Source organism: Egretta garzetta, unplaced genomic scaffold, assembly GCF_000687185.1.
Source record: "Egretta garzetta isolate BGI_Z169 unplaced genomic scaffold, ASM68718v1 scaffold163, whole genome shotgun sequence".
Lineage (NCBI taxonomy): Eukaryota > Metazoa > Chordata > Aves > Pelecaniformes > Ardeidae > Egretta > Egretta garzetta.
The window spans coordinates 5,529,569-5,551,652 of record NW_009259308.1 but is presented as its reverse complement, the minus strand read 5'-3'; the positions used below and the strand labels follow the sequence as shown (position 1 = coordinate 5,551,652).

Genomic DNA, 22,084 nt, shown 5'->3' with positions numbered 1-22,084 from the left:
CCTGCTGAAACCAAATGATTTATAAAATGCCTTCACATTCTTGAGTGAGTTCACACTATCACCTCCAGGCACTGCACTGAGGAGTCTTAGGAGTGGATGGGAAACACAGATCTGATAGCTGGTATTTTTCTCTGGAAGAAAAAAAAAAGGGCAAAAAAGGGCTGATTAAATTTAAAGGAGAAAAGTTTCCTGCTGTGCCCCAGAGTAAATCTGTAGTCAGTGAAGCACTTTCTAGTAAACAGGAGATGTACGTGGTTATAGTGGGTTTTTATTATTACACACTGCCATTGTTTTCCATTTTCATAAGATTCAATTAACGTAATCATTTTAGAGTGTCTCTAATCATTACCTCCCACCCTCCCTCACTCGTACTTGAAGCAAGGGGATCTGCTGCAAGCCACACTCTGGGATGAGGAGCCAGCACCTTGCTCCTGTTACTGGCAAAAGGAAGCACAGGAAAAAGATAGGGCTGCTACAGGGGATCAGAACATTTTTCCTCTCTCTCTTCGGCCTTTGCAGAACACGTGGCTGGCACCCCAACCCCTGGCTGCAGTGGAGGGCTCACTGCCGTGTCACCCCCCAGCAGTCATCCCCCTGCCCCAGTTCGCTGCAGCGCTGGGGGGGAGAGGGAGAAGTCGTGCTTTGGTGGTGCAGTGTCTCACCAGGTGAGCCAGAGTGTGAGCCTGCAGTTTCTTATTACCCTTTAGCCAGGCACAAGGATGTCAACACCATCTTTCAGACCGCAGTGGGCCAAAGCCTTTGCTGGCATTTCTTCTCCCAGGATTGTAAGGGAGGAATACTTCTTATCTAGCTTGTAACACTCGCTTGCAGAGAATCTAGACCTCTGTCCCTGTTATTTTTCTACTTCTCTTCCTTACTCTTAAAATTGTGTCTGTAACAGAAGGCTCTTTGACAGCTGCATCCCCATCTGAAAACCTGCTGGTGTTTGGGGGGTGTCCCCACCTGACCAGCTTTGCAGTGCAGACCACCTGCAATTTTCCCACATGCTATACCTCAAAGTCCTTAAAAATCAGAGAATTTGCTTTCAGGAAATTTCCAATGGCAGAATGCAGAGAGCTAGCAGTGTCCCCCGTGCCATACAGAGGGGAGCCAATTTTACTGTACAGCAGAGCATGCCGTAGCTTGAGCTGCAGGAGGAAGGGAAGAGGGGAGAAGCAGGAGATGATGGACAGCAACTTGATGGACTGAAGTAGCTGTGGTTTTGAGGCAGGAGGGGAACCCCACGGATTTTTGTAAGTAGTTGTATGGTAGTGGCCCACAGCTCAATTTAAAGCAGTAATAAAAGGGGCTGGAAAGGATATGACAACCTGAGCAAATGGCTGAGGAACAAGGCAGCCCAGTATTAGTGAATCCAGATTTCTGCCTGTCATGGCCATTTGCAGTAGGACTGGGAGCCGTCCACTGTTAGAAGACAAGAGAAGTAAAGATCATCCCGTGTACAATATAAATGTAAGTTGTTATTACTACTATTGCTATGTCAGCCGTAAACTGTTCCCACGAGAACAGAGATGCAACATCATTGAAAAAGAATGTCTTACTGTGAAATGGGCAGTAGAAACACTGTGGCATTATCTGCCAGGTAATGAATTTACCTTGGTGACAGATCATTATTCCCTCCTGCAAATGAACCAGATGAAGGACAGGAACACAAGGATAACTCAGCAGTACTTGTATTTTACAGTCTTCTGAATTTAAAAAAAAAAAACCAAACATGTAGCCAGATATAAATGTAAGGATAGAGAAGCATGGCATGTCAAGAGAGATTGTCTGTGGCAAGATATGGGGAGGAGAGCAAATTTTCTTTCAGGTCTCTTCTAATACAGTATATGGACTTCTAAGTCTTGGATTTCATCCCACCTAACATTAGGCATTAAAATGAGGCACCAGCTATGAACCTAAATTCCTCACTCTCCTTCTATAATCAGTGGAGATACTGGGGTCTTCTGGGAATTCATCTCACTCTCTGTTGAACCTCAGGGAGGTTTAAAACTGAGATGTTGCAGGTTAATGCTGTAATTGCTCTGGACCTGAGATTCTGCTGCTCGAGGAAGTCACCCACCCCTCCTGCTCATCCTGAAAAGCCAGAGTAGACAAAGAAAGAGTTTGCTGCAAGAGCGAAAGTGGATCTAGCAGGGCACGTTGACTTGTTTGTATGACTTCTTCAGCATAGAAGAGTGGACAGAGTATCTACTGCCCACGTGTACTTTCTTCCCTTTCTGTTTTTCGATTGACTTCTACAAAGTGGGAGTTTCTTAGATAAATTATCTTTTTAGAGGAGTGTTTATGTGCTCTGTGGAAGAATGTGTCTAGGGATGGGCATACTGGCAGCACGAACTTCCTCCTCAACTCTTCCAGTGAAGTTTTGTTCTAAACTGCCCAAATGAAGCCATTATTCAAAAGTAAAAATGTTCTGTTCCATTTCTTGTTTTCATTCTTTTATGCGTCTGGGGACTAAACTGCTGTGAAAAAGAGCCCATTCTCACAGGATGTCTTGCCTAATTTTGCAGACAAGAGACGTTCAGCTATTCCAATTACAATGAGATAAGAATCTGAAATGTTGGGATCACATCCATCCTGAGTTGAACTCCGAGTCTTCCAAAATCCATCCATCTTTATTTTTTCCTTTATTTCTGTATTTCAGTAATGCAGGCAAAGAAGTAACAGGAAGAAATGGATGTTTATGCGTTATAAACCATAATGGATGGGTTTCCTTTTTACCTGAGTTGCTTTAGTTTAATGTAAAGGTCCCTGTGAGTGGAATTCCTTTTCCATTTTCATTCTGCTGCTCATCAACAAAAGGTCTGCCTTTCATGTAAAGTCAGCCACGGTACAAAGTCTCATAGTTTACATGCAGCATACTGTTAGAACAAGCCTGATGGCTGTCACAGGGCAGGTGAGCCAGGCTGCTAAGCATGGCCCAAAATATGAAGTCCTGACCCCTGCAGTATCTTCAGGTTGTCCTAAATACACACAGATAGGCCATCTGACATAGGCCCCCATAGGGGCTCCACTCCCCTGCCACATTTCTGCATCCCTGTGTATCGCATTTTGTCATACAAGACTGACTGCCAGGGAGGAGTAAGAGGGTCTAGAGAGGCAAGCCTTCTAGCATGGGAATAGGGCTGCATCAGCTCAGCTGACCAACCCAGCCTCTAGCAACAGATTCATCTCAGGTCCCCACCTCTATACCAAGACTGTGTCTAAGTTGTCAGAGGCAAGACATCCCACCATTGTCATCTCAGTTCCTTGAGGCACCTCCCCTGGAGCCACCATATCTGCCACACATGGGATGACCCCAGGAAATTAGATAAGGGCTGAGAAGGTCTCTCTTTGCCCCTTCTGTTTACTTTGTTAATCTTGAATCCCTCACAATACACTCATAATTAGTGAACTCAGAGGCCCTCTTTGGGCTACAGCCTGAGCAGATTACACAGAGAAAATAAATTCAGTCCGTGTTCTGGCCTGACCTTGGCCTGAACCTGAGAAAGTGAATGCCCTATCACACCAACATGTGTCTGTAGAAGTACAGTAAACACAAACGGGGGTCACTGGCCCTTTCTGTCGTACAGTCCCAGGCCAGGAGTCTAGAGTTTTGGGCTGTCCACCCAAGTACTTGTTAATAAATGTCCATTCTTAGTCTGTAAAGGAATGTAGACAGGGCATCCTGCCCTACAAAACACAAACTTAGAATAAAACAGAAAGAGAGTCTCAGTCATCATGCAGAGCTCTGCTGCTGGTCTCCACATCCAGCAGTCTTTTCCCACTGGACTTACGCTGCTAGTCTGGGACTTGGCTGGGGGAATTATCTGCTAATACACTGTGGGTTCTCCAGTGCTGTCTGTAAGCATAGTTGCCTGCCTAAACCCAAGTGTATGAGCCCTTAGGAAGTCAGTCAATAACTCTGTGGGTCTTCCTCATCAAAACTTGGAGAGGGCAGAGCCTGGGCTATGAGACAGGACAGCCTGGATCACCCAGTGGAGGGGTTGTGTTGCTTCCAAGGGGAATGATGAGGGAGTGATATGTTCCTTGTGGAGACTCATCAATGCCTTTGCTAGCCATTCTACCCTTTCAATCTTCTCTGGAGATGTCCTGCATAACTCAGATGAAGTTGGTGCACACCTTGGTGGCCACCCAGTGATTCTGTGCTCAGTGGAAGCACTTTGTTCTCTGCTAGCAGGCAATGAGGACAAACCCCTCAGTTCACAGCCCTCAGCCTCTGTGGAGAGGGTGACACTGCACTGGGTGTCACTCTGCCATCTGGACAGGAGTTGCAAGCCCGTACATGTTAGGCATATGGTGTTTGTCTACAGTGCCCTTACCTGCAGCCATAAGCATCAGGTTTTGTGCTCTAGGTCTTACGCAAGCTTGATGTCCCTAGACAAGCATGACTGTGCTTCCAGACCCACCCCTTTCTGTCTTCTCTGCCACCAGTATATCAGAGCTTTATTCCAGAGACTTACCTCGGTATCCTGCTGCCCAAGGTGAGACAGCCCAGATGCTGCCAGAGAAAAGCTCATGAGGTTCCCCCATCTTCTGTGCAGGGATCTCTCAGGGTGGCCCTGACTGAACTTCATTAACCCAGTTACATGGACAGTCCAGGACAGACTGTACACATGTTGTCATGCCATGGCTAGTGGAAAGTGTCTTCCCTCCCCAGCCGCAAGGATAACTAACATGTAAACCTAGTGGAAGTCAGTTTACTTGGGACTAGAAGTCCTCGAAGTTAGAAGATTATTGTTCTGTACAAAGAATAGAGGAGTAAGAACCTTCTGGAGAGAAAACTCCAAGTGATACAATGGAAAGGACAACAGGTAAATAGAGTAACGTGATTTGCATGGGGTTTATTGTGAATTAAAGTTTGCTCACTGGTGGTGTCAGCAGAGGAGGTGTAAGAAGCAACTCTGAAGGGAGAGGAAAGCCCATGGGGAAAGGTGGAGCTGTCTGATCCTTGTGACTTAGCTTCCATGCCCAGTATCCTTATTTTTGCGTTGCCTTTATACTATCTAATCTTCAGCACATATTTCTACAGCTTCCATTATTGTGGTGTCCAGCCGCAGTCTTTTAAAAGTGCTTTGGTGTGAAGAGAGAGGAGTGCCAAGAAGGGAGGATGAGACGAAACAGCTGATGAAGTTGCCGGGGTTTGTGTCCATATCACCCAGCAAAGCAGGGCAGGAAAGCTGCCCACCCTCGCCTGACCCTGGCCTCATCAGCTCCTCCTGGACACTGGGCTTATATAGAGAATTCTGTCACATGCTCTGAATACATGCATTATTCCTGTAACTATAAATTAATGTGTAAATTAAAAAAAAAAAAAAACACCCACCTCTTTTTATAGCCCCCTAATTCTGTGTCCACGGGGCTTCGGACTCCCTCGGTTCAGCTCTGAGCAAGTCTGCAGAGTAACCTTGGAGAGTACACTTAGCTACCACCAGCCGAGGGAGGGTTTTATAGATCCTAAAATAATTACAGCATCGCTGAGTCTAGTTGTATAATTTCTTGGCAATATAATAATTAAAACTAGATATTTACACACAACGCTTATTTAAACTTAAGACTTACTTAAAAGAACCTGCATACTTATAATAACTATATATCATGGCTTTATTGAGGACCGTGTTTTTCATGCAGATTGAATTTTCGAGTGCTGTTATTAACATAAATGAGCCCACGGCTTTATGTTCAGGACTGAATACTTCCAGGGCATCTGAATCATCCTGGTATTTCATTTCACCATCTAAAATTATTTTTAAAATACTACATTTTTTTTTAACTTGCTGTTTTATGGCAATTAGAAATCGCTCTGTGTTTACTAGGAACAGAGAGTCCAGCAGAGCTGTGTTTAATGTGATGAATAGTATTAGGAGCTCAAAGAAAAGTCAGATGCGTGTCGACACTTATCAAAGCTGTTCTGCTGCTCAGAATGACTGTTCGTGATACTTGTTTCATGATAAACTTCCTCAGAACATGATGTTACTGGAAAAAAAATGATCCACTCTGAGAAATACGCAGGTGACACAGTTGAGTCAGCAGCTTGCAACAGTGACACAGGCTTACGTTTATAAAAATCCCCACTGAACTTTTGTCTTCTGTGTGCGTATATCATAGTCTTAAAATCTGTCGCCACAAAAGTGTCCCGTTTCTTGTGTTCACTTGGTAGCTGTTTGAACTAACAAAAATCTTCCCACAACCCTGATGAAGAGGTAGATTCCTGGGCTTAAAAGTCTAAATAGTCACAAAACTTTCCTCTTTAATAAGTAATTCACCGTATAAATGTTAGTGTCTCCGGTGACCACTGATACCTCTGGGGAGACGATAAACATGGAAAAATAACAGACCACTGTGAAAACCAGTGTTTCTCTACCTCCTGTATGAGAGGGTTTAATTATTGAAGTTGCAAGCATTTCCCCATGCACAAGCATCTCCCCATTCATAGGTGGAAAGTACCTCATGCTGTGTTTGAAATATCAACTGGATTTAAAAGAAGGCTTTGTGCTTCACCATGGACCTTTCTTAGCCTCCTGCAGATGGTCCCTATTGCTGAAAAGAGACATGACTTGTGAGATGGGGAGACCTCCGTGCCGTTTTTTCGTGCTGCTCTAATCCTGCTTTACATCCATAAAGGACTTCAGTCCTTAAGCCCTTACCCTCTTTCTCCTAAATATTAAAATTATTTTCCTCAGTGTCATACCGTATTAAAGCAGAATGAAAATGGGTTTAACAATTGCTGGCATGGGGCTTCTGTACAGCATGTGTGTCACAAATCATGTCACTTTTCAGCAATAGGGCTGCTGCCAGCGGGAGGCTCAGAAATGCTCATGTTAATCAAAAATTTTAATTTCAAATCAAATTGACAGTTTACACATGGTGAGAAATGCTTCTCACCATGTGATATTTCAGTATGCTACACTGGGCAAAATGGGTGCACTTTCCTGTTAAGAATTTTGACTGCAGTATCTGCAAATTTATGGGTTTCAGAGTATTGGGTATGGTGAGTAGTTGATCTAAGGGAGCCCCTTGGAGAATAGGAGACAGAAGGGTTTTCATGCAGCCTGGCACTGGTGAGCCACTGTTGGCACATGCTGTTGGAGAAATGACAGGTATTCAATAAACATCACTATGGTTAAGAGGAAGATTTAAAGGAAGGAGGGGCTGCAGTGCTATAAACAGGATTTGAAACAAATGTGCTTATTTCAGTCCATGATTAGACTGAATACCTAAGTATTCCACACCAGTTTTTAAATATCCTTACATTTATTTTCACACTGATGTTCTTCACACAGCATCAACAATAATATTTATGGCATTAATACTGTAGCTAAATTCTAATTTGAAGTAGTGTAAACCCAAGTAAACTCTGCAGGTACCGAGGCACGCTCTGTCGGTGTGAAGACCAGAACGTGGCTACGTGTTGTGCTTACACATGCAGCCCCAGCTTCAGCTCCTACAAGCCCTTAGTTCTGCCAGCAGCTTCCTAGAAGTCAGTGGACAGATTTCAGGAGGGAAAATTTCAGTTGATACTTGATGAGGAGTAAGAGGAGCAAGGACAGTTGATGGAGCGTGTGCTATCGACCCCAGACAAACGATTCGTAGAAACCCATGTTTTCAGGCTGTACCAGAAATACGATGCTGACATCAAAAAATGACCAGCTGAAAAGAAATTATCCTTACATTAGTCTCTTTAGGAGGCTTTTCAGCTCTCTGGGGGGTCCTGAGGTTAATGCAATGCCTAGCTCGTGACATCGGGGCTTTCATTTTACAAAGGCCTTGCAGGGGGAAAGGAACAGGGACAGCAGTACCCACCTTCTCGTGTTTCCCCCTCCTGCCTGTGTTTATCATTCGCCTGCAAGGGTGAGAGGGTGGGTGGGTGCCTGTTGCTGGCAGCCGGGGGAGCGCCCTGCAGCAGCGCATTCCGTCAGCATCCCTGGGAAGCTCAGGGAAACCGGGTAGTTTCTCTGGGCTCATTAGGACATTGAGTCATGCTTCGAATGGCGAAGCTGAACTGCCAATATCACCACAGACCTTGGAGATCACAGCTGTCATTGCTGTTGTAACCAGGGTTGATATGAAAATATGAAGATAAATAACTCCTTATTATTATTATTTTCAGGGAGGCAGGCTTTTCTTTTTATTACTCTTTTTATTGTTGGATGCCATAAATATTCCAGAATGATTATCCCAGGGTAAATTTCATCTCATTTACTTCGAAAGGCTTTTGAGGAGTGCATTATTTTATAAGCTGCCAAATGAGTATGACCATTTATAATGATTTTTCTTCTTTTCTTTAATATTTGCTTTTTGGATTGAGGACCTGAAACAGAAATATGCTAATTTAAGACATCTGTTGTTTTTCAAGCTATAGGCCCCTATTGGTATTAATGCAGTTAGTTTATTTATCAAATTTGGTATATGGTAGAGAGCGAGATTCTTAATTTTTATCATTATATCGAAAAACTGTATTTAACTGATTTCTCACCCGCATCAGTACCGAAAAGTACCTTACATGTTAGGAGTCATCAGAAAAGAAAAACCACACCAGACATCTTAGATCTTGGTATGGTTTCCATTGCACAAGGTCCTTAAAGTGAACTTGAAGGGCTTTCAATGTTTCAAGAAGACCTTTGTCTTCAAGAGAAAGGAACTATCCTTGTGCCCTCTGCTTGGACAGAACCTGACATGATTGATTCCAATCTATAATTGGTTCATTAACGTTAATAAGTTGCCATTAATTCCACTATCTCTGCACTTAAATACAAAATGAGCTGAATCTCCTAAGAGCTGAAGCTACTGTGGATCTGTGCAGGATCAGGCTGTTGGTGACACAGCCAGCCTGATGCCACATTTGCTCTGGTCCCCGTTTATTAATTTGCTACCCAGACTCCGGAGCTCAGTATGACACATATTGAAATAATAATTAGGCGTTGTTATTATTAGAGTTTCTAAAATTGCGTGAGTATGAAAGGCGATGCGCAGTGAGACGCTACATGTGTATTTCTGTTCTGATTCACCTGGGAGAACGCCCATGGTGGTGGGTCGGGTGGATTCCCTAGTGATGGCGTGAGAGTCCTTTCTCCGAGCCACCTCCCAGCACCTTCAGATGTTGATTCCCGATGGCCACCGAGAGTATACAAACCATATGGAAGCGGAGTGGAACTTGAGCACTGGTATCAGAAGTGCACCCACGAAAACTAGCAGCGCTTCACAATTTTACTGTCTGCTAGACACAGGCGTTTTAGCTAAAAACCAAAAAGGCAAACCATTTACGAACGGTTTTGCATATTGTGAAGGGTTAACAAAACTTTCATTATCACACTCTATTAAGCCAGGACCAGGAAACAATTTCTAATCAACACTCAGATCTGGGCAGGGATTGTGCAGTCTTTTGTAGGAGGCCTCAGATCTGTGTTCTCTATTCTCACATGCTCACTTCCAGCTGTTGTCATTGAAATCCCACATAATCTCCCCGGGTCAAAGGGCAGTCATCCATGACTGCCGCTGTTAGGAGGTTATGCTGATTTCTGTTGTCAAATATTGGCCCTTTTCTCTTTCAATCACTCCCATTCTACTTTTTTTTAACAAGAAAGATCCAGCCTAGAATTGTATTACATGACTTTAAAGTCTTAAAAGTGTTCCTCTATTGTACTAACACGACATGCCCTGGACGGTCTAATCCATCCTGCTATTGGCCACAAAGAAAGTTCCAGTGCTTCTTAAAACCTCAGCTGAAGGCAGGTAGGTGAGCCGGAGAGAATAACGGCGTCTGTGACATGCGGCCCAGCAGTTATTTCATAAGAAAATGTGTAATTTGTCCAAGGTGAGCTATTGCTGTGGCACTAAAATTAAATTGGAAATAACAAGCCAAAATAGAAGTGGGAGCATTTGTCAGGGAACAAGAGAGGTTTCTGTATCACCTTTAATGTATAATATCTTGCTTAACTCTTCTATAAAAAGTCCATGAATTAAAAATGTGGTATAATTTACCATTAAAGGTTTATCTCTTACAAATTTGAGGAATGCATTTTGTACAAAGGAATTAAAATGAGGCCATTGTGCCAGCGCTGCAGATCGGTGTTTGGGGTCTGTTGGTAAATGCAGATTTCGCTATAGATATATTCAGGGCTGTGCACAGCTCCCTCATGCTGTCTTCCATCTGAATGGGAGAGATGTTCTCTTGGACAGAGTATTGCAGCTGGGATAGATGGTCTCTTCAATCTCCACAGGTTTGATACAAAGTTAGCATATGCGCTTTGGTCCCATGGATCTAGTTTTCCATTTCCAGCATGGGGTAGTGACCATGTATTTCTTGGTGAGCTTCACTGCTTTTGCCCCGGGCAGGGTGAGCGGGTACAAGGACTTGGGCAGGAGCTGCTCCCGGCTTGGGGTGTTTTCCCCAGCCACCCACGCTTGCCCTGGAGGTGGACGCTTCCCAGAAGCAAGGTGCACCTTCCTCCCCGTGCAAGCACATGGCACGCAACCACTGCGCCAGACTGCCTGCAGGACCCTCTCTCTTTGCAGAGGGACGTGTTTCTGGAAGGGAATGCAGCTGTGGGGCTGCCGTGGCTGGGTCAGCCCAGGCTTCCAATTAAGCAGAGTGTAAATGTTATGAAGGTCTTGACTGAAGCATGTGTATCCTGTTCTTTCCTTTTTGCTGGAGAACACAGATCAAGACTAACTCTGTCACTCCCACCCTCCTCAGCTAGTGCAGCCATGGACTAGCTAACCTTTTGGGAGTCCTCGGGGTGATCGAGTTCCATCTGGTAACATCCCCTCTCTCAAGGCCTGAATGTGCTGTGTGATACAGATTTTGCTGGAGAACACAGATCAAGACTAACTCTGTCACTCCCACCCTCCTCAGCCAGTGCAGCCATGGACTAGCTAACCTTTTGGGAGTCCTCGGGGTGATCGAGGTTCCATCTGGTAACATCCCCTCTCTCAAGGCCTGAATGTGCTGTGTGATACAGACATTAATTTTCTTATCAATATTATTGCTCCACATGGTTTGTGAAACATGGGATTATCAAGATAGAGGATAAAACCGAAAGGAATCAAGTTGCACTTTGAGGAGAGAGGGCTTTTCTTTTAATCGGGCATTTGGTTAAGATAATAGGCTTGAGACCCTAATTGATTATTACTATTTTAAGGTTTTAAGATGGCTATGTATAGTGAGATGCTGAACATGAATAAGGCTTTAGAAATGGCTTCAGTGCTAGTTTGGGGGACCTGTGTAATTTCAAAACGCTGAAAAGGAATCAAAGTCTCCCAAAAAGCTGTTCTCCAAAGCTTAATACATTGTCACTCAGACTGTAGTTGAAGAGAAATAACTGGATTTGGCCTTTTTCATCTTCAAAGGAGTAACCCTTTCCCAGTTTTATTTAAGCCTGGATTTCAGGAAACCAGCTGTATCTCTGTTTAGAAAATACCTCGTATATTTATGGTGCAATCTAACTATTTTATAATAAAAATAATACTGTTGGATTACACAAGGAAGCCTGCTAATTAAATAACAATAATACCTTGAGCACCTTGAAAACATCTTCTGATATTCAATTAAGGCACAATAACCTGATGAACTTTAACCTGTAGACCATATTCAGACTTTCTACATAAAAGTAATTGCATCAGTCATGATTTTCTCAAGCTACAACACAAGCTCTTGATTGGTAGCTCAACGTCTGAGGCTCCTTTTTACAGCATTAATTGGGAAAGCAGACAATACTCTCCCTGTAAACTAGATTTTAGGACGAAGGTTAGTTGCCTTTGTACACGTTTACTCATTGAAATAGGAATGTTTGCTTAATAATTCAAAACAAATAGCATTAGACAACAAGTCCTAATCCTGATTTCTCCTCTGCCAGTGTAAATTAGGAGAAAATTAGGTGAAACTCCGTTTGATCAGTGTAGAAAGACTTGTTTAAAACTTCTTTGAGATCGGAATTAGGCTCCAGCAATTCAAGCCTTTTCTTCTGGCTTCTTTACTGAGTTCAAAAAAAAGAATATGTAAAACACGTTATGAATTTTCTCCCCAGTTAAAGCAGTCATAAAGTTATGGAAAAACATTTTTCATGCGATACTTGTTATGGTAGTGTTGCATCGTGTTTGTACACTATACCAAACATGTGACTAGGTAATGGCATATTATTTATTACTTAGTTTCCTGATCTGCTTAATTCAATTTGGTCTTATAGGTCGGGGTGGGGTGTGGGGTTTCCCCCTTGGGGCAAAACCAGTCATCCTCATGAACCAAAGTGAGGTCTGGTGTAATGAGCTAGCTCCTAGCTGGACCTAGACTTGGGTTGAAAGCAATGATTCAACAGTATATTTAAATACCTGCTTAACTTTGTCAGCCCATCTTTATTTGGCAGGGCAAATAAGCATATGCTTTAGTCAAGCATGCGATTAAAATTAAGCGTGTGCTCTAACTGCTTTGCTGAGTCAGGGTCTGCCTTGGCTAGCCAGGTGTCTTAATTTATACCCAGAATTTCAGTGAATGAGCTCTGTTAGTTGTTTTATAAAGTGAGTAAAAATTCTCTCATCCTCATTTTGAACACCTGCTTTACTACCAAAATGTGACTGCTGCACAAAGCTGTGGAGATAACCAGATCATATACAGCAATTTCAATGCCCTATCTTTGGGATATTTAGCAAAAGTATCACAGTGCATGTATTTCAGTAAAGTGCCGTATGAAAAATAAATCTTGCAAGCTTTCAAGATGTTTAATCATCTTTTCAGTAAAGGAGCTCATTAATGCTAACATCTGCATATGTAATTGCTTGCCTTTACCTATTTTTTTCTCATTCAGAAATAAGTGGAACAGCCAAATTGATATATTTTGGCATTTTGACCCCTGCTAATAGGCGCAAAATGTTTACTTCACATATTTTGTCAATCCTGCTATTTCCCAGTCATTCTTCTTTTACGTGTCTAGCTTCTTTGTCCTGTTTCTCTCATTTTCTTGTTGCACTGTTATCACAGCTCAGCAAAAACTACATTCTTAGGCCTGGATTTTGCAATCTGAACCATCCAGGCAAACGTTTAAACGTCCATGGAGTTCTACTGAACTGTGAATTCACAGACCAACCGCATATCAAATTGAGTTCAAGATACAACTCTAAGCCAAGGGCATTGCTTTTATGCGTATCAAGATATTATTAATGATTGGCGAGATGAGTCCTTGATTTCCTAATGTTTATAAGTAAATAACAAATTGGAGAATTGTGAAATTCACCTTTCATTTGTGAAATGTTTATTTTCAGTATTGAAGGATGAAAATCTAATCACTCTTGTTGCATGCTGTTGTTTAATGATTACTATTACAGGTACACGCATAAGAAATGTTCCTACAGAAGTAAGCAGACATTTTGGGTATACGCAGCAAAACAAAACTAATGAAGTTAGCAGGCCCAAGCTAACTTACTCAACTTTTCTCATGCCCTGTGGGACCCTGAGAGCTAGAATCCATTTAAAACCATTCTATGGCATTTTCATTTCTGGTTTTACTTGTGTTTGCTAGGTTAAGGTAACGCAGTTAGCCGTGCAACAGGCATGTTTTTGTTGGATGGTTACAAAGCGCTCCAGACTTTCCCTTAAAAAATCATCCAAATGTCCTACCATAGTTGTGATTTGTTTTTTAATGCCATATTTAAATTTCACCTTCACTCTTAGTGCGATAGGAACCTGCCTGGGAAATGCAGGTGGAAGTGGACACCAGAGCAGAGCCAGTATGGTGCACTGTGAAAAAACAACACGTGACAGATGTTCATAGCATTGCTGAATGCACTTCTGGAAGTTGCTCAGATACTGCCATGATGAGCACAGTGTGAGAAGTTATATAGCATAGACTGGCTTCCCTACAAAGGGCTCTGCGGAGTAGTAAGCATCCTGGCCCTGATCCAGCAAGGCACTTAAGCATATGCTTAATTTTAGGCACATGAGTGGTTTCAGTGAAGACCTAAGAGAATTATTTTTAATTCACAGATCATTTAATTCAATAGGCAGGTCTGCTGCAGCATATGAAAAGTAGATCTTCATATTAAAAATACTTGGGAAATTGTCAATGAACAAACGTTGTGTACGGCCAGCAACCATTTCTAAAAAGCAGAATGATGTAGTCATCACCTTTATTATGGCAAAATATAAAGCAGATCAGGCAAAAGCATTTACAATTATCTGAGAGCTATTTCTAAGTTGAAAATAAGGAAAAATAAAAGCTTGTAAGAACATTTTTTCATTTGAAGTAGAGAAAAATTTATTCTCTTGATGTAAATAAAAACCTTGTTTGCAGATTGAGGAATTTGTTTGTGTTGAATTTCAGCATCAATTTCAATATTTTATAGTACATTTATCTACAGCTGGAGCATGACAGATTTGTGTATATTTATATGTTTGTGTACATAATACATATGTATACACACATACACAAGGATGCCCAAAGATATACATATACACAGTTTGAAAACTCATCATTATTGCTGAAGTATAAAAACATGCCTGATGTAGAAACTTGTCTCAAGTCTGTTAGCTTAGTGACTGCGTTCATCTGGCACTGTAGGATCCTCGCAGAAACAGGGAAATTCTTCTGCGCAGGAGCAGAATTCGCTGAGGACTTGGGTGGCGATGGACAGCTGACCTCCCTCCAGGTCTCTCCCAAACCTTTCCCTGACATGTCACCCTCTGCAGTCCTGCACGTAAAATGCATTTCTTTTACTTCCAGTTCTGCAGGTAGATATGGCAATGGGAAATGTTGGGGTTTTCAAACAACCCCAAAAGAAAGACAGGAGAACAAATACGCAGCTTACATTAGTCCTGTTGCTCTGGTCATTATAGGAAGGTGCGCAGGTATTGCTGTGATGAGCGCGGGGTATGGTTGAATATACTGAATGTAGGGAAGTTGTACTGAATCTGACAAACAATTAACAACAGAGCAGATGGTGCCCCTGCAAAACATTCAATAATATATGTGTGCATGCACTGGAATCAGTGACTCTAAGTAGGACAACCTAAAAAGGTATGCCACTTATCCTGTGGACAAGGAGGACTTTACAGTTCTTTTAATAATCTCTTTATCCTGAGATTTCTCCTTTGACCCTGATTTCAAAAGCAGGAGGTCAGTCTGGCCGACTAACTGCAGACCTCTAATTGAAGTCCAGATATGTCCCGCGTGAACTGCTGTATCCCACTCCGCACACTTGCACTGGGTTGCAGCCCGAAAGCTGCTCCTTTTGTAATTGATCATAGCCGTGAAAATTAAATGAACATTTGGTGGTAGGCATGTTTTCAGAGAAGAAGGAAAATACTGTTATGTAAAGTGTAATAACATTTTGATACCAAGTGCAGAGGCATCCCTTGCACAAGGGAGGCGAATGTGGAAGCGTATGCCCTGGTTCCTAAAGACAGTCCAAAGCTTGAAGTTAATACTTTTCTTATGCAGAGCTTTATTTTTCTTTTTGAAAGCTAGTTTTAAATGTTAGGATTTTTTTTTTTTTTTTTTTTTTTTGTGGGAAAGGCATCAATTTAATTTTTTTTTTAACCAGCTGCTATTTTAAGATTTCCCTAGTGTAACCTTAGAAAATGAAGAGTACATCTTTAAATCTTGTTTTGTTTGAATGAATGGGTAGATAATCCTGATCAGATGTTTCTTTAGAGAATAATGTTTAAAACGATTATGGAACTTAGCTGTCCTGTCTGTTTCCTAGGCACAGTATTTTCATTTCAATTGTGAAGTCATTAGGGGTCATCCAAGGTAACCGTTTATTAAAATAGTCCTCTTTTGTTTCAGGTTTCCTGTTGAGATGCTTTAACATGTAAAAATCTCCCTGCTGATGTGTCATGTTAGCTTTCCTAACCTCTAGATAGAAACCACAAAGCAGCCTACATAGTGTATGACTAGTTACCCACCTACATAAACAATAATTACTGCTAAGTGGGAAATTAGATGTCACATTTTAAGTCTAAATGAAAGTAAAGTATTTGAGAATACTGTCATTAAATGCTTAAAGTTAATTGCAGTTCTTTCACTCTGTTTGTTTTGTAGGACATTTGGGCTTCCAGGACAGTTTTGTCACATCAGGTGTTTTCAGTGTGACTGAGCTAGTAAGAGTCTCACAAAGTAAGTATCGTTTTGTGGCCTGTTTATGTGGTTTCTGCAATCCCAGTTTTTTTCTTTGATGCTTATCATGCCCCTTCCCCAATTCAGAAACAGTGTCTTGAAAACTGAGTCTCTCTTCTCGCTTCTTGCCAGTGGACAGCATTTCTGTGCCACGTCTTTTAATGTGGGAAAATAAAGTAGCATAATTTAACAAAGTAAATTAAAAAAATTTAATTCTGCAAACTTGCATGTGCAAGTTGATAAGCTCATCCAGTACCCAGCTGAAAGTAGGCAGACTCTGTATCAGAGTGCAGATAAATGCCTACAAAGATCAGCTTACCCAGTGGATCCGTTGCGGGATCCAAGGACTGTATTTTAATTACATGATCTGTGCACATAAGCCTGGAAATTTTCTTCTGCTGCTTTTGCACATTGTGTTCATCCATGCCATGTGTACCTGTGTTTGTACACCCGCAAATTGATGAACTCGTTAATAATGCCAACAACTGCACCAACGTCAGCTCCGATAATCTCAGTTGTACGGAGGCATACATCTTGACTTCTCAAGGCCTGCATTTTCCATTAACTCTATGGAATTCTGTCTTCTAGAAGGATTTGTTTTTTGACCTTTAAAGAATGCTAATGCCCCCAGCATGAATGACACACTGCAGCATGATCATTACAGGCTTGTCAATACTCACTAACAACAATGAATTAAGAGTACCTGTCACCACCCTGTTCCATTGATCAAAGGTGCATTGATTGTATCTTGCTATGACATAATCCAGATAGGCCAAGGAGAGCGTATGGACAGTCTCTTGCAGAGAGACTACTGGTAAGCCAGGGCCGTAGTTACTAGTCCTTTGGGGATCTTCTCTGCAGCTGGTGTCGAGCTATGCAGTAACATACATTGTCACCAATTACCACTGCTGCAGGTGAACCACTCAACTACGTGCCCCCTTATAAACCTTAGGGTTTGTAACCAATCTCTTTAGCGCAGCCAGTGATAAAAATGGTTCTTCTCCTAGATAGCAGGAATCTTTGTTTATGCATTGGCTCTGAGCATGTAGTTTAAATCCTTCTGGGGCTGGAATCTAACTGGCACAAACCTAGCAGAGAATCTGTGGTTTTGAGTCAGAACACAAGAGTTTCTGTATGGATTTTCCTGGTTTTTTTCCTCTTTCAGAAAGACTTGCACTAGCTAGTAAATTGGCTTTATATTCAAAAATAGGATGCTACAAGAAAAGCACAGCAAGTGGGAGATACATGAATGTCAGAGTTATATGTGCTGGACAGAGAGACACAGGGAGAAAAAGTTTAAGGCAGACATTTCTCCTGAGTTTTCTTCCCTGATAACTGGTGGGAATTTTGTGAGGACAAAGTTAAGAGGACTTAGAAGTCAAGAGGAGCTGCTGAGCGCTCAGCACATTTGCAAATCAGTTCACTTACTCAAGTGCTTAAATAGGGGCTTTGACATCTAACTCACTGTACTGTGTTCACAAACTTGCTGGTACCTGCAGCATGGTGGACAAAACCAAATTATTGCCAGTCTTTGAACATCTCCATGTTATGTCACTTTCTTATTTCGGTGTGGCAGCATAAAGCATTTGAAGCCCAAAGGATTCACCCTCCCCCTCTGCAAGGCATCCCACTTCACCTCAATCTTATCTTCACTGTAGGAGCCCTACACAGCAGAACTGCCTCTGGACTATGTCAGCTGTGCTTCATGTGTGCACAAGACAGGGCTGCTAGAAAAGTGTCCCTGTTCAGGACTTCAGCCTTCACAGCCAGCCCCAGTACCAGCCTCCCTGAGAGTTTGGCATTGACCTCATGAGCGTCATGTTTCATGTCTATTAATCTTCCATTATATTTTATTGTAACTAAACTAAAACATTGTGTAGGAGGTATCCTAGCCTTCAGCACATTTTGCAAACTATGGACTGTGTCCGAGACGTTCCCTCTGCCTGCCGTTGAAATGCACCACCTCCAAGTGTAGGGCACATGCACACAGGAAGAACAGGACAGGCGTGAACTTTATCGGAAATAAGAAAAGAGGTGTTGGTGGGGAAAATAAAAAGATTCAGCTTTTATCTGTTCCAGACACAGGGGTGTGCACTCTTTTTCATGAGCTCTTTAATAATCCTGGAAGGTCAAGACCTCAGTTTTATATCCTGTCTACAAGCCAGCACCTCTACCAAAAATAGTGTCCCCAAAGCATATTGGGATATCACTTCAGAACCGACTCAGAGGGAAGAGTGCCAGCAACTGATTTAGCTACACTGCTTTTGATAGCACCCTGGATTTTCCTTGGAGATGCCCCAGACATGTACTGACCAGCCGTAACCTTGTTTACTTTGTGAGGTCTGAGAAGCCCACAGCCTGACATGCCGTGGCTACCCAGTAGGAGATGTTTAGTGTAGAGTCTAGCAACAAATTCCCAGTGAAGTCAGTATGAATTTGCATGCTAATATTCAAAGAATTATTTAACATATCAGAGCAACAAAGCAATTGCTGCATATTTGCCTAAATTGGCAGGCAAGGTCTTTTAAAGAGTGTGCTTTTCAATATAACCCTTGCTGGGTTGTTGACGTGTTCCCGTGTCTTGATTTGAGACCAGTCCATGGGTTACTTTCACGCTGGGGAGCTCACCTTATGAACAGCCATCATCCAGACTCACCAGCAGCTATTGACAGTGTGTAGCTTGGGTAATCAAAATGTCCTCAGTCCATTCTCTTGGTTTTACTTCCTAAAAAGTCATTACTCCTTCAGAAGCCACCATGGCGAGGGAAGGAACAAGCCTGCCTATCCATAGTGGGCCTTCACGGTTAGTCTCTGCTCTCTTCCTGAGTGTGCTCTGTGTCGGCTTTACAAAGAGGTCATCTTTGAGTATGCCCATTGTCGTGTTTCTTTCCATGCTTGCTTTTGATAATATGATGATAGAAATATGTCATTTCCCACAGTTTTAACTGCCTGTGGTTTGCTGCTGCTATCTGAAGTTAATCTTATGAAATACTGTGGTAGCAATTATGTGCCAGGTTTATTTAGTAAAGTTCCCAGAGCTCCACATGGCAAGGAGTCTCAAGTAATAGGCAGTTGTCTCCATCATGCAAATTTGGGGAACGAATTAATGAAGCAAAAGGTCAGCTGTTACCATTATCTATCTTACCTATCAGTGCTGATCATCGCAGTTTCTGTGAGCTATTGAACAAGTCTAGACTGTTTTGGTAACAGAAACTTGCTTTCTTCAGTCCCACAGATGCAGATTTTCTTTCAAATGCTACCCAGCTACTGAATCTTGCAGAGCCTAGTAAAACAGAGAAAGTAGCTCATAAATGTTCATCTGAAAAACAGGTAGACCCCCTCTCCACCCCACCTGATGTGGATGTTGCAGACCGTGCTGTCAGTTCTCCTACGTTATTAGCAGGCAAAGGGTGTGAGCTCCTTTCTAAGTGTTGTCTGTCACCCCAGATACTGGGGACACCCCTTCAGATAACAGAGACTGTATTCTTCCATCTCCAGAGAGGTTTGGGCTGACAACAAAAGGCTCAGAAGCAGAAGTGTTAGAGATGTAAAAGTTTTGTGAATTGCCAGCCAGCTGTTGGCGAAGCAAAACCTTCTCCCTCTCTACCCTTGTTAGGCAAATATTCCACTCACTGTGTGAAGCTATCTGCAGGGCACTGGAGAATACCCTCTGCAAAAGGTGCCGGCAGAGGGGTGGCTGTGGTGCCAAGCCACTGCCAAGTGTACAGTCCCATTCGCTTGGCAGAGGCTGGGAGGCCATGGCAGGCTGGAGCACAGAGAGAGGCAGGGGAAATGCTGTTCCCCTTTTGGCTTTGAGTCTGCACCGTGTGCTCTTGTGCAGAGAGCTGCTGGGAAGATCTCCTCCCTTGGAGGTCCTTCAAGCAGCCAGATAAACTGCACTGCCCAGGATGTGAAGAAAGATTTAGGATTTATGAACATTCGCTAGAGCCAAATCAAACACATTTGTTTTGTGCTGTGTTATTTGTCAAAATGACATCATTCTTCGTGCTGATAAACAAGGGAATTCTGACTGCACCCCGGACTGAAAATGCCACGCTTTGAGTTTTAAGATGTTAGCTGTGTGCAGTAAGGAGCTGTACGGAGCAAGTGGGGTGACTTTTAATCCTTCTAATGAGCCACTGAAGCCACAAGCACACAAGCATGCATGCAGTTGCTTACTGCTCCCGTATAAACACTGAAATCGTCTGGCTAATTATCCCTGAGACAGTTACACTAATTCCACAGGTAAGAGGTGCTTTTGTGGCCAAGTCATTTTGAAAAGCTTGGGATCTTGCAATGCCGAGGCTGCTGGATGGGGTGGGTGCCAGACTTGGTTAGTGGCTGCTTTGGCAATGGAGGCAGGGCCTGAAGCTGTCCTTGCCATGAGGTGGGTGGACAAGTGCTAGAAATGAAAGTAATTGCCGCTGCTCCAGGCACGGAGCATGACTGCGATGGAGGAAACACAGCTTCCTCCAGTGGCCAGGTACAGCCGAAACAAACTGCAGAGAAAGTCCTGCCAGCCCCAGCACGTACTAGATGCCTATGGCAAGGTGTGGGCTGCCCCGGCTCTTGTCATGGGTCTGGGCCAGGCAGGCGGCTGCAAAGGGCAGGGAGGATGCTGGTGCCTTCCTGTAGCCCAGGAGAGGAGAAAAGGCTCTCCTCCACGCAGAGCACGTGTGTGAAAGCCGGGATATAATAAAACAGCTCTCTCTAAACAGCAGCCTATATGTTTTCTGCTATACTAAGCATTACAGTAGTGAAGGTAGTTAAAGTCAGCAGCATGAAAATTAACATTTAAAAAGATACTCTATATTCCTTAGCAAAGCACTGCTATCCGAAACACACTGTTTGGGCTTAGGTATGAGAGGAAGAAAAAAAGATTATAATAAAAAATAGACTGCAGGCGTAGAATGAACAGTTGCCATGACCTTGCCTTTTGTATGCCATTACACAATTCAATGGCAGTCCACTCAAACCTTGCTCTCGATCAATATCCTATTAAAGCTGCACAAAAAGTCTCTATAAACTTAGTGGTTATCTATGTTTATAAATGGAACTCAGCATAATTAGATGGTCAATAGCAGGCTGTACTTGTAATTTTAAAATGAACATCACACATTTCATATCTGTTGTATTCGGCAAAACCTCTTTGAATCTAACGATATAGTGTGTAGGAAACAAAGGCCTTGCAAAAAAAAAAAGCCAGCTCCCCTTTCCTCTTAGCAGCAGCAGCGCAGTGTGTTTCCTTTTGTTTATGGAGTCACATCACAGGAAAAAGTTTATTAGTCAAATGTCATGTTTCTCCCATTTAACCTTAAACACATTATCACTTTGCTGCAGTGTTACACATGTAATGATCTTAGGCACATCCCAACCCCTTTGTAAAAATAAATACATAAAAATGGAAAAAAGAGAAACTAAATATTAACATGACTAAAACAGAGTGCCGTATTCCAAGACAAATGCCAGCCTGGCTGGTTTTATTTAGTGGGTTTCCTGTTCTATAATTCAATAAATTTTTCAAAATATATATGCCAATTGGGTTAAGTCAGAGGGCTTTTTGTTAATTTCTCTGTTATTTTTCTTGACATTTTGGGTGAAGATCTGAGCTAACAAGCTGGCAGCGGAGGGAGCAGGCTGGCAGCAGGGGCGATGCTGCCCCGTGTCCTCAGGAGTAGCACAGTGCTGGCACCGGGCAGAGTCACCCACCTTCCTCCTCCTCTTTTTGGACAAACTAGCTCCTCCTGCCCCTCAGAGCGAGCAAAACGTGTCCCATCTGCACAGGGATTTCTTTGTGATGCCAGCAGCTGAAATGGGAGCTGAGGCCAGCATCAGTTTATTTGCTTAGAAAGTCTGTGCACATCACCAGGCTGGGTGTTAGGGGAAGAGGGGTCCTTCCTCCTCGCTCCCTGCCGAGTTGGAGCCCTGGGTCAGATGACATCTTGATGCCTGCCCATAGG

General features: G+C 42.8%; 1 protein-coding gene across 3 annotated transcripts in view; it reads left to right on the top strand.

The window, feature by feature from the left end:
• NFIA (nuclear factor I A) overlaps positions 1–22,084 on the top strand; it is a 263,401-nt gene that overhangs the window by 161,659 nt on the left and 79,658 nt on the right. For all 3 annotated transcript variants that reach the window (XM_035891763.1, XM_035891764.1, XM_035891762.1), the window contains exon 5: positions 16,050–16,124. In XM_035891763.1, the coding sequence (XP_035747656.1) occupies positions 16,050–16,124 (75 nt within the window). The remainder of the gene's footprint in view (positions 1–16,049; positions 16,125–22,084) is intronic.